The sequence below is a fragment of the Somniosus microcephalus genome, chromosome 28 (assembly GCF_052327205.1).
Source record: "Somniosus microcephalus isolate GS21.2 chromosome 28, FLI_Smic_1.0, whole genome shotgun sequence".
NCBI lineage: Eukaryota > Metazoa > Chordata > Chondrichthyes > Squaliformes > Somniosidae > Somniosus > Somniosus microcephalus.
Window position 1 is genome coordinate 46,092,914 of NC_141014.1, and position 19,295 is coordinate 46,112,208.

Genomic DNA, 19,295 nt, shown 5'->3' on the forward strand with positions numbered 1-19,295 from the left:
TCTGTTGAGAGAAACCAAACTGACATTGGAAATTGCTGTGAAAATATGCCAAGCTAGCGAGCTAGCTCAAAAGCATGCCAAGACTTTCAGTGAAATCAATGATGATGCGATTGCAGTAAGTGCTGCTGTCGGTGCTGTGTCCTACAAGGGGAAGAAACATGGGCAGAACAGAAGTGAAAAGCAATCGGAGGAAGGAATTTTTAATTGAAAACGCTGTGGTTACAAACACCAGTTAAAACAATGTGCAGCATTTGGGAAAATGTGCACAAAATGTCATGGAAAGAATCACTTTGCCAAACAATGCTTTTCAAAAGTAAAAACAAAGAAAGGGCAACAAGTCCGAGTTAATGTGATTGAGGACACTGATTTAAGTGAGACATTTTTTGTAGGAATGGTGTCATGTGACAATATTGAAAAGGATACAGAAAATGTGCAGCCCTCAGCAATAAACAATGCTGAACATAACGTCAATGCAGTAAAAGAGGACAAATGGATGATCCCACTGCAGGTAAATGGAGCATTAGTTACATTGAAACTAGGCACTGGGGCAAAAGCAAACTTAATCAGTATGAGTGACATTAACAATATGAAAGAAAAGCCCAAAATACAGAAAAAGTCAGTACTACTGAAGGACTATAATGGACAGAAAATAGATAGCTTAGGTGTATGCAGACTTAAAGTGACAGTCAAAGACAAAGTGCATCATCTCATGTTTTCTGTTGTGGCTGAAGGACTTGATTCACTACTGGGTGACAAAGCTTGTGAGGACTTAGAACTGGTCAAGAGAGTCTACCGTATAAACTGTGCCATAAGCAGACCAGATGACTCGGTGGATTCTGTAGTGAATAATTTCCAGGATGTGTTTAAAGGATTTGCAGTTCTACCATTCACTTACAAGATCCAGCTAAAGGAGGATGCTCAGCCAGTGGTACATGCTCCACGAAGAGTTCCAGCAGCCCTGCATGACCGGCTCAAGAATGAACTGGACAGAATGACCACACTAGGAGTCATCAGGAAAGTCGAAGAGCCAACAGACTGGGTTAACTCCATGGTATGTGTCAAGAAAAAGAACAATGATCTAAGAATATGCATGGATCCAAAGGACTTAAATGCAAACATAAAACGTGAACACTACCAGATTCCCAAGCGAGAAGAAATCACCAGTGAAATGTCAGGTGCCAGATACTTTACAAAGCTCGATGCCTCACAAGGATTTTGGCAACGAAAACTGGATGAAGAGAGCACCAAATACTGTACCTTCAACGCACCATTTGGCAGGTATTGTTTCCTCAGAATGCCTTTCGGGATAATATCTGCATCTGAAATCTTTCATAGAGCGATGGAACACATAATTGAAGGTCTGGAAGGAGTTCGGGTCTATGTTGATGACATCATCATCTGGGGCTCCACACTGAAAGAACACAATGAGAGACTGACTAAAGTGCTACAGAGCATATGCCGGAATGGACTGAAGCTCAACAAAGCCAAGTGTCAGTTTGGCATCCAGGAAGTCACTTTCCTAGGAGATAATCTATCTGGTAAAGGAATAGAGCCAGATATGGAAAAAGTAAACGCCGTCCTCAAAATGCACTGACCCACTGACAAAAAAGGAGTGCTACGCATCATGGGGATGATAAACTTCATTGGAAAGTTCATTCCTAACTTGTCAGCCAAGACAGCCTGTCTGCGAGACCTGCTACGTAAAACAAATGAGTTCGCATGGACAGAAAGACATGAACAAGAGTGGATCAACCTCAGAACAGTGCTGACAACCACACCTGTACTCACCTTCTTTGACCCAACAAAAAGAATCAAAGTGTCAACAGATGCATCAAAAGATGGCCTAGGTGCGGTCTTGCTACAAGCAGAGGGTGAAGATTGGAAGCCTGTTGCCTATGCCTCCAGGTCTATGACTGATACTGAGTGTCGATACGCCCAGATTGAAAAGGAATGTCTAGGCTTGGTAGTTGGACTAGAAAAGTTTCATGGCTACATATATGGACTTCCCACCTTCACAGTTGAGACAGACCACAGCCCGCTGGTTGCCGTCATGAAAAAGAACCTGAATGAGATGTCTCCAAGGATTCAACGACTCATGATGAAGCTGCAAAGATATGACTTTGAACTGATCTGCACACCAGGCAAATACATAGTGTTAGCAGATGCACTAACCCGAGCACCCACAATGAGTCATGTGAGCTCTACTGAAGAAGACGTGGATGTTCATGTGAGTATGGTTACTGCTGCGCTGCCCGTGTCAGGCACAAAATCAAAGCAAATAGCAGAAGAAACAGTAAAAGATACGGGCCTAGAAATTCAGTATAGCCACTTTTGGGGCGGTAAAGTCGGGCGGTCGCTAAAGTTAGCGCCCGCCGGAAACTGCAGGTCACTTCGCCGAAATTCAGTAGATCTGGCCAAGAGTTTGGGCGAGCACTGAAACTGGCGTTGCACTCCTATCTTCAGGCGCTAAGCCGGCGGTGCGGACTGATAACGCCGAGGCCGAGCGCAGTGCAGGTGCGGTCATCTTTTGATTGACAGCAGACACCCTGACGCCGGCCAGCTCTTAAAGGGGGAAGGGTCGACTTTGTCTGCAGCCACGCCCTGGATAGTGGTGCCCTGCAGCTAGGCCTGAACACTGCTGGTGGACCCAAATAGCGCCTGAAGCCATGGAGAAGGCCCGTGAATGAGTGCAGCGCTTCTCCCAGCATGTTTTGAGGGTGCTGGTTAGGGGGTTGGAAAGGTACAAAGAGATCTTGTGACCGGACAGTGGCAAGAAGGCGCCCAGGAGGCAGTACAGGAGAGCCTGGAGGAAAATCGCCCACAGGGTGTCAGTCAACAGCGATGTCCCCAGGAGTGCGGACCAATGCCGCAAGAAGTACAACGACCTCACTCGGATGGTCAAGGTGAGTAATCTTTCCAGTGTCCTCCTCATCCTTGCATGTGCACCTCACATTATGGGCAAAGGGACCTCAAAGGCCTAATGGCCAGCTCTCCTCCCGCAGCTATGGCATTGGCATGATCCTCAATAGCACTTTCTGCACTTAACACACTGGCCAAGCTATTCGACCATGGGAGGCAGTGCACACAACAACAGGGCACCACACTGGCCAAGCTATTCGACCATGGGAGGCAGTGCACACAACAACAGGCCACCACAATGTACTTAGAGGCCGTCCTTTCTCTTGCAGGCCAAGATGGCCCGGAATTTGAAGAGCCAGAATGTCACCGGGGGAGGTCGTGCCCAGTTCCAGGAGCTCAGTGAGCTGGAGGAGAGCGTGGCTCGACTCATGCGTGGCCGGGTGGTTGGCCCTGTTGCCATTGGAGATGCCGACCCTGTGCTGCGACCAAATGGTAAGGACATGACCGTTTGGACCTCTCTCGTTCCCCTAGCGCATCAGATCTACATCCTTTGCCACTGTCCGACCAATGCGCTGAATGCCACCACTCATGCCTCCCTCGCTGACGCCCTGTCCTCACTGTAAAGCTACTCTTGTGCCTTCCTTCTTTCAGCTGGTGAGGAGGAGGTCCCTGAAGCAGAGAGTGCCAGACCCTCGGAAGAGGAGCACGACGAGGACCAACAGGAAGGCGGCACATCGGGGGAAGCATCATCTGAGCCAGGGGATGGCAATGGAGGGGACACGTCTTGCCTGGAGGAGAGCCAGGGGGAAGTGTTGCAGGGGGGTTTAGCTCCTGGGCCCAGTGCCGTCCAGGCACGCGGGAAGGTTCGGGCAGAACGGCGGCCTTCTCCCCAGAGGTGGGAAGTGTTGCAGGGGAGGGCAGTTGCTGGGCCCAGTGGCGTCCAGGCACGCGGGAAGGGTCGGCCAGCTCGGCGGCCTTCTCCCCAGAGGGAGAGTCCGGCCTCCAGTCCGGAGACGGACCTCGCCCAGGAGGTGCGCCTCCTTGATCAAATGTCGGCGGATTCGGAGCGGCGCCACAAGGAGTTCATGGGGGTTGTGGGACAGTTGCCTCAGACCATTGAGTCCCTGGCTCATAGTGTGGCCGCTTTTGGGGAATCACAGGCCAGGGTGTAAAGTCTGTGGGTTGTATAGCGAAGTAATACACAGACTACAAGAGTAACTTAAACAGGACTTTACTATTCGAAGGTCAGGGCAAATCTGCCCAATAAATTCTGCCACAGCACTTATATACCGGTGTGGTCACCGTCGGTATTACAGTATACAGCAGCCAGGATAAAGTAGTGCCACACCTAAAATAGTTCTCTTAAAGGTGGACGGTTACATACAATAGTTCTCTTAAAGGTAGAACAGTTACATACACTACAATCCTCCCTTTTTAGCTTACAACATACTTATTCCCCATTAACATAACATCATAACATATCCAACTTCATGTTACAACAGTTCACAGAGGTAGTCTCTGCGGAAACAGTTCACAGATTCAGCCTCTGCGGGAAACAGTTCACAGATTCAGTCTCTGATCTTCTTGACTCGGTCCGGACCACGCCTCCGTGGTGTAGTCAGGTCACCTTGCTAGAGGGACTTATCCCATAGTCCTTCCCTAGACTTAACAGCTTTACTTCCATCACTTCTGAACCAGCATTGCTGACTTTTTAAAACAAACAAAAAACAGTTGGATTGCCTTGGGAAATTTTCCTACTTTCCAACTGATTTGGCTCCGTTCGGGGGACCACGTGTGTGATCGGGTAGAGGTAATAATGGTTCAGATGGCTTTCATCTTCTGCTTCGTCTTTTCCTTTTTTGCTTCTTGGAGACTCTCGGGGCTCCATTGTCAGATGTCAGCTGTAACGCCACCATCTCCCTATGTTCCTTAGACTTTATGTGATTCATCCTGATTTCGGCACTTTGGGAGTTCTCGGCACAAGCTGGGCAGACCAGGTCCTCGTAATATTCAGTGTCACTCAACAGATCATGGTAATATTCGGTGTCGTCCTGAGCTAGGCCCGCGAGAGGGTCTTCTATTTCCTCCTTACCCAGCTGGACGTTAGCCGACTTTTGTTCCAAATCCCGACATCTGTCCTGAAGAGACTTCATCATGCGTTCAGATTCATCCCGCTTTTTCTGGGCTTCCTGCAAGTCTTTTACTAATGACCTCATTTGTGATTTCAATAATTCAACTTCATTCGGAGATTGATTGATCGGACAATTCAATCCCTCTACTGAAGTAGCTGTTTCAGTATTCTGTTGTTCTACATTGCCGTGCGTCAGCGTACTTTTGGCATCCAAGGACTGTTCTGCTGCAGACTTCTCAGTCTGGGTTGCCACCTCAGCTCTTCCAATGACTTTTGAGAGCTCCCTTCCCTTTGAAGATTGAGGCTCATATTTAAGTTTTTCCCATTTTAGAGTTTTATCCCTCAGCATATGAATGAGTTGGCTGACTGTTAACTCTTCTGCCATCATCCCTTTTCCATTAACTACAGGGCTGTTTATAACCTTGCCCTGGACGAGTTGGCTGACTGTTAACTCTTCTGTCCTCATCCCTTTTCCATTAGCTGCAGGGCTGTTTAGAACCTTGTCCTGGGGCTCCTTTGCTGCTTCTACTTCGCCATCATCCGCAGCCCCCATCATTCGAATTTCCACAAATGAATCGTCCGGTGATGCTGCACCCAACTTCAGTAGGAGCTCGGAAGTCATGTCGACCAACTCAGCTTTTTCTGCCTGCAACCTGCTAACCAGCGCCTTCAGTTGCGGCCCATCTTGTTCCACCGGGTTGGAGCACGCCCCTTCAGAAGCCGAATCAGCTTTGATTCGTTTGGCCTCCTCGTGCAGACGGTTTGTGTGCTCCTGCTGCCTTTTCTTCCCCAGCTGCTTCTGTTGTCTTTCCAGATTCTCCCATTCGGTATCATAGAACTTTTTCATTGCTTTCATCTCTTGCTCGAGACGGCAATTCAATTGTTCTAATTGCTGTCGTAATCTGAAATAAGTTTGCGTTCGAGCTCGATGTTCCTCAGTAATATATATGTCTGTAACTTGAACAGACTCAGAATTCTCTGTCAAGCTATGTTGTTGTTGTTCAGAGGAATTCTGTTCTGAAACTTTGTTCTCCTCTGGAGCATAAGCCTTTATGCCCACATTCGTTCTACCAACCGTAGTCAGCAAGTTCATTTTAGACTTGTCTTTCATGCTTGGGCTGGTCTTATCGTCATCCGTTTCAGAGTCTGAGCTGATTGTCTGCCCCGAGTCCTCACTCGTTATTGCTTTGAGGTAGTGCCATTCCATGTCTATTTTCTTGATCCACTCCCGTCCTAGAAGTGGTGGTCCTCCCTCAGGTAGTACGTATAAGTCCATTCCGGGGTGTTCTTTGCCCCTGTCTCTCACCTTGACTCTTATCTTTCCCATGGGGTATACTTTATGCCCCGTGTATGTCTGCAATACGAACTTGGTATCTCTCAAGGGTATATGTGAGAATAGCCGGTTGTAATCCCTTCGATTTATGACTGATAGGGCTGATCCAGTGTCCAATTCCATTCTCACTTGGACTCCGGCTATTTTTAGCATGACCCAGATAGTTTGTAGGTCAGCTTCCTTACTCACATTATGAATTCTCAGACTACCCAGTTCCTGGCCGCTTGGGTCTGAATCCGAATTCTGTTCATCTGAACTCTTCTCAACCACCTTGTGTACTTTGTTGTACTTTTCCTGTGATGGCTTTTTTTTTTTTGGTTGTTGGTCTTCTTCCCTGACCGGCATACTTTCGCTATGTGACCCAGTTTGCCACATTTCCTACAGTCCTGGTTTTTAAACCAGCATTGGTTCTGGTCGTGTGTTGTCTTCCCACAACGATAACATTTCGTTGCACCCGAAGTAATTTGATCCACACTGAGGACCGCTGCCTTCAGCTGCATTTCCGCAGTTCCTTTCGCTGCGGCTTCGTGTGATGCTGCAATAAGGACAGCCCTATCCAGTGTAAGGTCGTTCTCCTCGAGCAGTCGCTTTTGCGTTCCTTCCTTCGACAACCCGCACACGAACTTGCCTCGCAATGCCTCTGTCAGATTTCTTCCAAACTGGCAGTATTTCACTAGCCTACGCAGTTCGACCAAGTATTCCGCGTTGCTTTCCTCTTTCCGTTGCGTTCTCGCATAAAATTTGAATCGTTCCGCCAACATCAGCGGTGTGGGGTTCAAGTGATCCTTCAGAACAGCAACAATATTATCGAAGGTTTGATCCGCCGGTTTAACTGGTGCTAGAAGATGTTTCAATAGCCCGTATGTCTTCGCCCCCATCGAGTTTAGCAAGGTTATAGCTTTATCATCATCCTCTATTTTATTGGCCTCACAATATATCTCAATGCGTTCTACATACGTGGCCCAATCTTCTACCTCGGAATCGAAATCGTTGATGTTACCACGCTTAGGCATCTTCACCTCCCTGATAAACAACAACGAAATATTTCTTTAACTCTTTTTTTTTTCCAAGATGGCGGTTTCCCCGCGCTTATCTTCTTTCCCCGCCCCTTTCAAAATGGCGGTTCCCGCTTCTGTCTTTTTCTCCGCCTACTGGCGGCTTCCCGCGGTTTCCCGCGCTTATCTTCTTTCCCCGCCCACTTTCAAGATGGCGGTTCCCGCTTTTCTTCCCCTGGCAGGAGGGGTAAGCTTTTCCCTCGGGCGACAGCCGCTGGCTTTCGGGGTTCGCAGCCTGCGCTTCGGCTTCAGCGCGTTCCCTTCTCTCGGCCGGGCAACCGGCTCTGGGTACAGCCCGTTGACGGCGAACGGTCTCAGCCGCTGGCTGGATCTCGCTCAGTCTCCCTCGCTCGGGCTCTGTCTCTCCGGTGCTGGGTACAACCCGTTGACGGCGAACAGTTTCAGCCGCTGGGCTGGATCTCGCTCAGTCTTCCTCGGGCTCTGTCTCTCCCGCTCGCACGGCTCTCGCTCGCTCTCTCTCGGGCTCTGTCTCTCCCGTTCGCGCGGCTCTCGCTCGGGCTCTGTCTCTCACACTCGCGCGGCTCTCAATCGCGCCTCCCAGCCCTCTCGCAGTCCGGTGCTTCCCTCCCCGGCTGCGGCTGAGTTCTCCGCGATTTATTTATTTTATCTCTTCCCGCGCCTTACGATCCCGGTCGCAGCGCTTCGTGGCCTCGGTCACTGTCCGACCTTTTTCACCCAATCGTTCCTCCCAGCCTCTCGCAGTCCGGTGCTTCCTCCCCGGCTGCGGATGCGTTCTCCGCGGTTTATTTATTTTTATCTCTTCCCGCGCCTTACGATCCGGTCGCAGCGCTTCGTGGCCTCAGTCACTGTCTGGCCTTTTTCACCCCAATCGCGCCTCCCAGCTTCTCGCAGTCCGGTGCTTTCCTCCCCGGCTGCGGCTGAGTTCTCCGTGGCTTATTTATGTTTATATCTTCCCGCGCCTTACGATCCCGGTCGCAGCGCCTCGTGGTCGCGGTATTTGTCCGGCCTTTTTCGCCGTCGCGGTCTAGTCGTCTCACGACGCTCCCCGGCCCGTTTGTACCGCGGCTTCTGCTCCACGCTGCCCCAGTCTCAGCGCCTCTGGGCCCGACTTCTGTCCGGCTCCTTTCCCCCTCGACCGTGGTCGAGTGCACCGCACTTATCCTCCGTTTATTTGTTTCTATTTTCCCTTTACTCACAGTCACCGTGGCCGACTTGCTTCTCGTGTTGATCGGCTCACTCACCACCGTGGCAGAAGGGACAATCCGTGCCTGCTGCTGATGGAAGACTTCGTGTTTGAAATCTTCCTCCTTTCTTGGTCTGCAGACTCGAGTTTTCTCTCAGCAAAACGACGAGGGCGGGTGCCTCTTCTCAACACTCGTTTACTTCTTCAGAAGTATTGTTGCCGCAGGGTAAGATCGAACTCGTCGCCACTGTAAAGTCTGTGGGTTGTATAGCGAAGTAATACACAGACTACAAGAGTAACTTAAACAGGACTTTACTATTCGAAGGTCAGGGCGAATCTGCCCAATAAGTTCTGCCACAGCACTTATATACCGGTGTGGTCACCGTCGGTATTACATTATACCCCAGCCAGGATAAAGTAGTGCCACACCTAATATAGTTTTCTTAAAGGTAGAACAGTTACATACACTACAGTTTCCAATAATTTTCCCAACACCGAGGTTAGGCTGACTGACCTGTAATTATTCAGTCTATCCCATTCTCCATTTTTAAACTTCTTCTTCTTCTTCTTCGGCAGTCCCTCCGAACCGAGGATGACTTGGTTCCACATTAAAAACGAGTTCTCAGGTGACTGATGAGTCCAATGCGGGACCTACAGTCTCTGTCACAGGTGGGGCAGACGGTGGTCGAAGGGGCAGGTGGGTGGGGTGCTTGGGTTGACGTGCGCTCCTTGCGCTGCCTGCGCTTGGCTTCCACTTGCTCCCGGCGAAGAGACTCGATGTGTTCGGCGCCTTCCCGGATTCTTCGACTCCACTTTGTGCGGTCTTGGGCCAGGGATTCCCAGGTGTCGGTGGGGATGTGACACTTTTTCGAGGAGGCTTTGAGGGTGTCCTTGAAGCCTTTCCTCTGCCCACCTGGGGCTCTCCTGCCGTGCCGGAGCTCCGAGTAGAGCGCTTGTTTTGGGAGTCTCGTATCGGGCATGCGGACAATGTGACCCGTCCATCGGAGCTCATCGAGCGTGGTCAAAGCTTCGATGCTGGGGATGTTGGCCTGAGCGAGATCATTGACGTTGGTGCGCCTCTCCTGCCAATGGATTTGCAGGATCTTGCAGAGGCAGCGTTGGTGGTACCTCTCCCGTGCTTTGAGGTGACTGCTGTACATGGTCCCTTTTCAAACATCGGTACCACGTTAGCAGTCCTCCAGTCCTCTGCCAGAGAAAATTGGAAAATGATGGTCAGAGCCTCTGCTATTTCCTCTCTTACTTCTGAGCGCTTGTGTTTGTCACATTCATCACACGCTCTTTCAATTCACCTGACCCGCTTTGCAGACTCACTGATCTGGTTGGATGTTGCCTCAAACCCGCAGATACCTGAAAATGACCAACCCACTGAACCACGCAGAACTATTAAAAAGACACTGACTCGCAAACAACGGAGGATTCAATTAACCCGGGCAAGGTGGCCCTCAACTGGTCCAGGCAGAGCGCGGTCGATGGGGGGGGTGTTCGCTCCAGCTGCCCGCCTCCCTTCCGCGGCTACAACCAATGCCTGGGTGTCCCTGAAGAGGGAGCACGCGGTGTCTGACGGTTCCCTTTGAGGCTTTCCATAACCGGTGGGCACCAGAGGGACTGGAGTGCAGAGTGGATCCAGGGAACTCAATTATAATTTTAAAGGTTTTTATGTTGGTTTTGTCATAATTTGGAACTTAATGTTTGTGCCCCTTTAAAAAGGGGCCACTTATGGTTTAAGTGTTTCCGATTGATGATTTAATCGTCCCAATCGATTAGCCTAAAGATAAGCCTGTGATTCCAGATATTCAAACTGTGTTTGAGAAAAGTCAGGGCGATTGGGATGCTTCTTTTTTTTCTATAAATTTAAATTCCCCAGCTGCTGTGGGAATTTAAACCCAGGTCTTTCAGATCATTAGTTCAAGGCCTCTGGATGACTAGTTCAGTAACTTAACCACTAGGCTACCATCCCCTGCCCTTGGGGTCCTTATTGCCCTGTCAGCCAATGACACTCATTTTTCAAAGTTCTGATCCTCTTTTTTGTGAACCCATAAATTTAGACAAATAAAAACTGTAAATAACCTATAAAACTGTAAATAAACCAATAAAACTCCAAATAAACCTTAATAATCAAATTAAAATTTGGTTCCTCTTTTGGTAAAACCATAAATTTAGACAGATAAAAACTGTAAGTAAACCATTAAAACTGTGAATAAACCAATAAAACTGTAATAAACCAATAAAACTTCAAATAAACCTTAATAATCAAATTAAAATTTGGTTCTCCAGCCCAATTATGCACTCAAAGTTCTGATTGGCTCTGGGAGTCATCTCCCCTCCTCCCTTTACTTGATTGGTGCTCTGAGAGAGGCTGCCACTTCTGATTGGGTATTGAGGAATGTCACTCATCATCTAGGCGGCCACGCCCTGGATTATCCAGCGGTATAAATATTAGGAGTTTGGGGGGTTGGTTAAATTCCAGCTTCTTACTTCAACAAAGTTTAGATTTAGCAAAAAATAATAATTAGGATGGATTCTCAAGTGTGTCAGAACTACCACAAGGACTGTGAGGATGCTGTCAACAAGCAGATCAACATGGAGCTCTATTCCTCCTATGTTTATCTCTCCATGGTGAGTCTTGTATTTCTGACCACTTCACAATTGACACTATGTAATGTTACTTTACTAAATTTTGTGCTGTGTCTAGCCCACCCCTCAATCTATGCACAGTAAATTCATTTTTTAAAGCTAAAATATAATGCAATTTATCATTTTGTGTGTCCATTAACAAACTGCCTCTCTGGTCCTTGCAGTAACTGAACCATATTCTGAGTATCTTAATGACTCTCTTTCCTGGGCTCTTGAGTGTGTTGTTGAAGTTTATATTTGGAATACACTCTGCATTCAATGTGTGGAAATCAGAATTGTTATCCTCACTTCTAAATCACTCCATGGCCTTTCCCTACTTTGCTTTTGCAATAAGGGGATGTAATCTTAAAATTAGAAATAGCCCTTTTTAGGAGGGAAGTCAGGAGGCACTTTTTCACAAGGGTGGTGGAGATCTGGAACTTTTTTTTTTTTTTTTTTTTTTTTTTTCTTCTTTACCTGCTTTTCCCCCCAGCTGTGGATGCTGGGACAATTGGAGCTTTCAAGACAGTTGCTTTTCTTGGGTAAGTGCCTCAAGGGGGATGGAGTAAAGCTACAGGTGAGCCATGATCAAATTGAATGGTGGAGCAGGCTCGAGTGGCTGAATGGCCCACTCCTGTTCCTAATATTAACCTTAGTTTTAACTCTCAGTTTGTGCCCTTCTGTCTTTTCGCTAACTCCCTTTGCCGTACTGGTGGTAAATCCGTCAGCCACTTTGACCCTACTCGGGAACTCTCCCTTAACTCTGCTTTCCTACTTCTTGACCTTGACCAAGCACTTCAAATTCTGAAGGTTTATGAACCTTTATTCCTTGGTATGTGGTTCTCCTCTGAAATGCCTTGATTAGTGTTGAAGGTGCCAAATTAATGCTGCTTGTGGTAATTTTAGTTCCATGGGATGAATGTAGCCAGTAAGATTCAGACCAGTGTCTCCTCTTTGATGTACTACATGAATTGTGTACTGTGACTAGACTCTACTTTAATGGGTTTGTTTCTAGTGCCCCTTGGCAATAGATCTGGGCCAATATTTGCAAGTTACTATTTAATCTGCTCCCACCACCCTTTCAGGCAGTGCATGCACTTGAGTTTCCTCCTGTAGCCTCTGGTTCTTTTGCCATTTCCATTGGCCAGTTTCCCTATTGCTAGGGGTCAGATTGTCCACTTGCTACCAGGTTAGTGAAGTAAGTAGGCCTGTGCTAGTTTCCATGTACCACAAGTTCAGTGAGAATTGAACCCTTTGAATTAAAGCGAAATCCAGGTTGGCTTTATGTACAATACCCATGATAGATCTGCCATGGGATACCCAACGACTTTTCTGATCTCTCCATAGTCCTTCTACTTTGACCGGGATGATGTTGCCCTGCGTCACTTTGCCGAGTTCTTCAAGGAGCAGTCGCACGAGGAACGGGAGCACGCGGAGAAACTGACGAAATTCCAGAATCGGCGTGGAGGCCGAATCATCTTGGAGGACATCAAGGTTTGGCTCGATGAACAAGTGACCTCCTGTCTGGGGCCCGTAGACTGATTGTTTCAAATACTTTCTAAAGCCATTGGTTCCAATTTATAACAAACAGGCCATTTGGCCAAGTGGGTCTATGACAGAGTTTATACTGCACGAGCCACCCCCCACTGTGCTTCATCTAGCCCTATCTGCATATCCTTCTATACACCTCTCCCTAGTACTTATCTCGCTTCCCCTTAACTACATCTGTTATTTGACTCCAGTAGTTGTGTTGGCTTAATGCTGTAGTTCTATTTTCTTCTAACACATTGGTTCATGGTAACATTAGATATTTGCACCCCTAATTTCCTTCAATACTTTGTTTGTTTGTTTGTTTGTTTGTTTGTTTTTTTTATTCCATTGTACAGTGAATTGTCTGAATTTCCCTTTCCAGAAACCAGAGCAGGATGAGTGGAGCAATGGTCTGGAGGCGATGCAGAGAGCTCTGCAGCTGGAGAAGAATGTCAACCAGAGTCTGCTGGATCTGCACAAACTCGCCACTGATAGGACTGACCCTCATGTAAGTTCTTGAAGCTGTAATGTGGGCATTTGTTAAGTTGGAGGTGGTGGTACCGTGAGCCTATTCAAAAGATCTTCACGCCCAATAGCTTTGTGTTGGTGCCTTTTAGGTTTTTGAGTGGTGGGAGGTTGGCCTACTGTGGACATTGACTAGTGAATGTGTCCCAGTGATTTTAGGATCTATGCCCCTATTCTGCAGGAAGTTTAATCTAATGATGCAGTAAATCCATTAATCTCAATTGCACCACAACACTATCCTGCAGTCCAAGTGGATTGAACTCTTTCGGGAAGCTAGGATGTTCCTTGAAATCTGCTGCTGGACATAACTAGTTTCCCTCTTTTTCCAGTTGTGTGACTTCCTGGAGACCCACTACTTGGATGAGCAAGTGAAGATGATCAAGAAGCTTGGAGATCACATCACCAACCTGAAGAGACTGGGAGCCCCTGAGAATGGCATGGGAGAGTACCTGTTTGATAAGCACACCCTGGGGGAAGAGTGACTAAACTGACTGCAGGGATGAAGCCTATTGTGTTTAGTACTTGTATTTGTAATTGTGTGCGAGACGCCTGTCCTGTAGGGAATGATTGTTTGTGACTTTGTGCAAGAGCTGAGAGACCTGGGCTCTTAATGTGAAATGTCACTAACTGTAAATAAACTGTTCTATATTTGACTGGATTTTGTCTCCTTCTAAATTTTAGTGGTTTTTGTTCCAGGTAACATAACTTGGTTACATTTCCAGTATTACACTGGGCTGTGCAGCAGCGTTGTCATGGGATTTGGTCATAGAATGGTTACAGCACAAGAGGCCATTCGGCCTGTCGAGCCCATGCTGGCTCTCTGCAGGAGCACTTTGGCTCGTACTATACCCTGCCCTTTCTGTGGAGCCCTGCCATTTTATCCTTCAGGTACTTGTCTAATTCCCTTTTGGAAACAGAGATTGAGTCTGCCACCATCACCCTCTCAGGCAGTGCATTCCACATCCTAACCACTCGCTGCATTCAGTTTTTCCTCATGTTGTCTTTGGGCCCCCTTCCAATCGCATTAAATCTGTGTCCTCTGGTTCTCGACCCTTCCACCAATGGGAGCAGTTCTATTTATTTTTTTGGCAGGGTAATTTTAATCTATTTAACTTTGATATTCTATGTATTTCTTAGAAATTTGTCGATCTTGTGTTGCAAACAAACTGCAATGCTGTAATACAACAGCTTAATGTACAAAGGTGTGTTCAGCCAAATGAGCTAATGGGACCAGGGACCCCGTGAAGCTTGGTAAGAAGTAGGTTTTAGAGTCTTAAAGGAGGCAGAGAGGTTTAGGGAGGGCATTCCAAAGCTTGGGCTCTAGGCAGTTAAATAGAAGTACTTGCTGCCATGGTGATGAATATTCCCCCTGCCCTTGAGAGCTTGAAGAGAGTTATAATTTAGCCATTACAATGAAATACAAGTTATAATAAACACAAGGATGATTTGCTGTGACTGTGTTCTGTCATTTCAGTCCAATGAAGAGAAAGCTCTGGTTTCGCATTCTCTAAGAATTATATTTTCCCTGGGGAAGAGCAGTTTGTATTCAGTAAACTGCTACAGATCCCCATCAGTCATTAGCGGGGGTAACTCCGTTAACAAACTCACCACTGCCGCTATAGCCTTTCTGGGCAGAGAAACAAATAACTGCTGCACAGACCAGCAATGTTGGAGCTCACTGAACTCGTGATAAGGGGATTACAATTGATGTGGTGGTGGAGGAGAATCAACAATTGCCATATCGGCTTGCTATCCACATAACATAATTAGAAGCAGGAGTAGGCCATGCGGCCCTTGAGCCTGCTCCACCATTCAATAAAATCATGGCTGATCTTCAATCTCACCTCTACTTTCCAGCCCGATCTCCATATCCCTTGATCACACTACAATCTAAAAATCTATCTGAGCCTTGAATATAGTTAATGGTTCAGCATCCACAGCCCTTTGGGGTAGAGAATTTGAAAATATCTTACTGGGAAACTGAGTACCCTACTGGGCTTTGTTCTGGGACCACTCTCCTTCCCCCTCCCCCACCATGTTTGACTAACCTGCCAACACTCATGGTCTTGGGTAAGGTATTGGAGGACGAGGAATACGTGCGGAACTGTATTCCCACAAAATATAATCCTTCCGGAAGGAGTAAATGTATTTCATTAAATGCACAAAGTAAAACCCCCAAGTTAAATAGATACTTCTCCTGAAACTCTCATCCCCCTCCCTGCCTGTTCCATCAATGTATAAACCCAATACCGGCAGCCCCTCCATAAATGTATTGATTGGTATTCAGGCCCATTGTGCAGTTCATACCAAATAGCAATCATCCTTTCCAAATCCGACTGCATCTCCATTTGTGTCCTTCACCCCCAGGAATAGATTCATCCGTTGATGATGCTGCAGCTGCAACACGCCAGTGTTTACAAGCTAATTTAGGAACTTAGCTGAGAACTGCAGCGGGTGCAATGAAATTGCCGTCTTCAGCCATTCCACGTTGATGTCTTTGCATCTCTCGGAGGCATTTCTGGGGTATCTGAGTCCCCACATTTCACACGACGATGAGCCGCAATTCTTCGAGTCGGGATAGGTTTGCGTGCTGACGGGTTTGACGGCTTCATGTTTCAGACAAAACAAAGTCTTCAGCTCACTCGATGTGAAAAACTTTACAGGCGCCCGTGTTTTAAGAATGACATTCAATTTACAGCACAGAAACTGGCCATTTGGCCCGACTGCTCCATGCTGGTGTTTATGCTCCACACGAGCCTCCTCCCGCCCTTCTTCATCTAATCCGATCAGCATATCCTTCTATTCCTTTCTTACCAAACTTCCCCTTAAATGCATCTCTGCTCTTCGCCTCAACTACTCCATGTGGTAGTGAGTTCCACATTCTAACCACTGAAGAAGTTGCTCCTGAATCCCCTGTTAGATTTATTAGTGACTATCTTAGATTTATGGCCCTGAGTTTTGGACTCCCCCACAAGTGAAATCATTTCCTGGCTCCCTTTCGCGGCTATGTTCGCGCCCGGGTGGCCCTGGAGATGGAGCACGCGGTGTTCGCCGGCATGCTCGTGGCCTTCCTAAGCAGCAAGAAGGCATGGTCTCTTATACGCAAACTTGGAGGTGATCCCAAGAAAGCTGCCCAACATCCAAATGTGTCTGCTAATCAAGTTGCACACCAGTTGCTCCTAAATGGAAAAATCAACAAGAAACAACCAAGAGCACAACTAGATAGGAAGAAGTACAGCCATGATCCTGGCTTCACTAGACCATTCACCATGGAAGAGATGGAAACTGGTACATCTAGTCTAAAACACAGGAAATCAATTGGTCTTGACAACATAGCAATGGAGCAGATAAAGCATTTTGGACAGAAAGCAAAGAAATGGCTCCTACAATTGTTCAACCACTGTCTGGCAACACACAAGCTACCTAATATCTGGCAGAAGGCACATGTATTAGCACTATTAAAGCCTGGAAAAGATCCCTCTGATCCTAAGAGATTTCGGCCAATTTCACTGCTTTGCCACACCTATAAGCTGTTTGAACGCCTGATACTCAATAGGATAGCACCAACTGTCGATGAGAAGACCATTCCAGTGCAAGCAGGTTTCTGCCCTGGCAAATCAACAACAAGCCAACTGCTCAACCTCACACAACACATCGAAGATGGTTTTGAGCAAGGGATGGTAACGGGTGCTGTTTTTGTAGACCTGTCAGCAGCAGACGATACAGTGAACCATAGACGTCTCCTCTGCAAGATTCTAGAGATGGCAAAAGAGATTCACTTAACGGAGCTGTTAGAACCGGCGATTCTGAAGCATGCTTTCTATGTTGAACTATGTGGGAAGCGCAGCAGGTGGTGTATTCAGAAGAATGGTCCTCCTCGGGGAAGCGTGCTTGCACCGCTGCTGTACAACATCTACACGAATGACCAACCTATAGACGGTGTTACACGCCGTTTTATATATGCTGATGACTTGTGTCACTGCCCAAAGCACTGATTTTAACACGGTGGAGAAAACGCTTTCTGAGGCCTTGGAGGGACTAAAATCCTACTATGAAGGAAACCACCTTTGCGCAAACCCATCAAAGACGCAAGTTTGTGCATTCCACCTCAGAAACCGTGAAGCCAAACTCCAGCTGAAAGTAACCTGGTGTGGAGCAACACTGACGCATTGCGAGCACCCTATCTACTTAGGAGTCACCCTTGACCGATGCCTCACCTTCAAGAACCACATCGAGAAGACAAAGGCAAAAGTGAGCGTACGAAACAACATCCTGAATAAGCTCACTAACACAAGCCCGAAAACATTGCGAACCAGTGCACTTGCTCTTTGCTATTCCACTGCCGAATACGCCTGCCCTGCATGGGAAAGGTCTACTCATGCCAAGAAGATGGATGCCGTTCTGAATGCAAGCTGCCGATTTTATCACAGGTTGCTTAAAACCAACAAACACCAACAGCCTATATATCCTGGTGGGTATCGCTCCCCCTGATATAAGAACGGTAGCCAGCAAGAAAGAGCGACTCCGCCAAACACCAGATGAGACACCCTTTGCATTGTCATACACCTACACCCAGCTGCCTAAAGTCAAGAAAGAGCTTCATGAACAGTGTTGTTCCATTACAATCAACCTCATCTGAAGCCCGCATCGCCTTGTGGAAAGACAGGCTCGCCAGTCTTGAACAACCCCCAGCGATGGAAATTTTACTTGATGAAAGCCTTCCCCCAGGAGCTAATTGCAACTGGGCAACCTGGAAGTGCCTGAACAGACTTGGGACCTGTGTAGGTTGCTCAAAGGTGTCACTAAGCAAATGGGGATATTCCACATTGACAAGTTGTCGGGCTGGTTGAACGAAGGCACAGGCTATGCAACATCTCCTGCAATGCCCATCGTTAGAGCAACCCTGCACTGTTGCAGATCTTGCCGAATTCAACAACAAGGCGCAAAAATGTGTCCAGTTCTGGCTGTGCTATGTATAGACTGTCCGTGGACACGATATGAAGAAGAAGCACCTTGAGCTTTTCGAAAGCAGCAAATTGTCATTTAATTCAAATGAGAGCATCAAACAACGAGAGACTTTCAGATTTGAAAAAGGTCAAGGACCCCAAAAGCCGTGACATCACCGAGACTGATCTCCCAAACCTGCCAGTTTTCCATAGCTCTGATTGGCTCGGGGTCTCAGCCCCTACACCCACTCTCCTTTGTCTAATTTATTTGGATCTTTTAAAAGAGGATTAACAAACAAAACTGCAAATAAGCCACCAAAACTTCAAACCAACCTTAAGAATCAAATTTAACATTTGGTTTTCCAGCCCAATTATGCACTCCAGTCCCCGCGGTGCCCACCGGTCATGTTGTGATCGAGCGCGCCGGCGGACACCGCGTGCTCCATCTCCAGGGCCACCCGGGCGCGAACATGGCCGCAGAAGAGGGAGGCAATCCGGCCGGAGGACCCCCTCGATCGCCCGCTGCCTGGACCAATTAATGGCTTTCTTGGCCAGGCCCAGGAGCAGGCCCACGAGGAGGTCCTCCAACCTGCCCGCTCCCCTCCGCACCGGGTGACCGTAGATAAAGAGCGTGCGACTGAAGTGCAACCAAAATTTGAGGAGCAGCCCCTTCAAATAATGGAAGAGGGGCTGCAACCTCCCACACCCAACATAAACATGGAACACGGACTCCTCCAGACCGCAGAATAAACAGGTGGTCTGGGAGTCCGTGAACCTACTTAAAAGCCTATTGCACGGGACTGCCCTGTGCAACACCCTCCAGGCCAAGTCCCCAATAGAATGAGGGAGGACTCCCGCATAGAGAGCCCCCCATTGGGGACCTCCGCCTCCGCCGGAAGGTAAAACGGCACGCCACGGCGTGTCCGGGCGGCAGGCGAAGATGGCAAAGTGGAAGGTGTGCAGGAGCAGCCCGTACAGGAAACCCCTCCGTGTGGAATGAAAAGGCACGGAGGGTATTTCCTCGAGACAGCTCAAGTTGTGAGGCGCCGGTTCCCGAGGGGGGGGTTCGGGGCTGGGCGCCGACAAGGAATTCCGTCCAAACGGGGGAAAGGTCAGA

At 47.9% G+C, this 19,295-nt stretch overlaps 1 protein-coding gene across 2 annotated transcripts in view; it reads left to right on the forward strand.

The window, feature by feature from the left end:
• Positions 1–13,890, forward strand: part of LOC147099737 (ferritin, higher subunit-like) — a 192,180-nt gene extending 178,290 nt beyond the window's left edge. Inside the window, exons 1-4 of one of the 2 annotated variants that reach the window (XM_085969120.1) lie at positions 11,022–11,180; positions 12,525–12,671; positions 13,090–13,215; positions 13,562–13,890. In XM_085969120.1, coding sequence (XP_085825246.1) covers positions 11,079–11,180; positions 12,525–12,671; positions 13,090–13,215; positions 13,562–13,714 — 528 coding nt within the window. In that variant the 5' untranslated portion in view covers positions 11,022–11,078 and the 3' untranslated portion in view covers positions 13,715–13,890. Of the gene's footprint in view, positions 1–11,021; positions 11,181–12,524; positions 12,672–13,089; positions 13,216–13,561 lie in introns of those variants that run through there. The other variant, XR_015073905.1, reaches the window with a different exon arrangement.
• Positions 13,891–19,295: the final 5,405 nt, after the last annotated feature.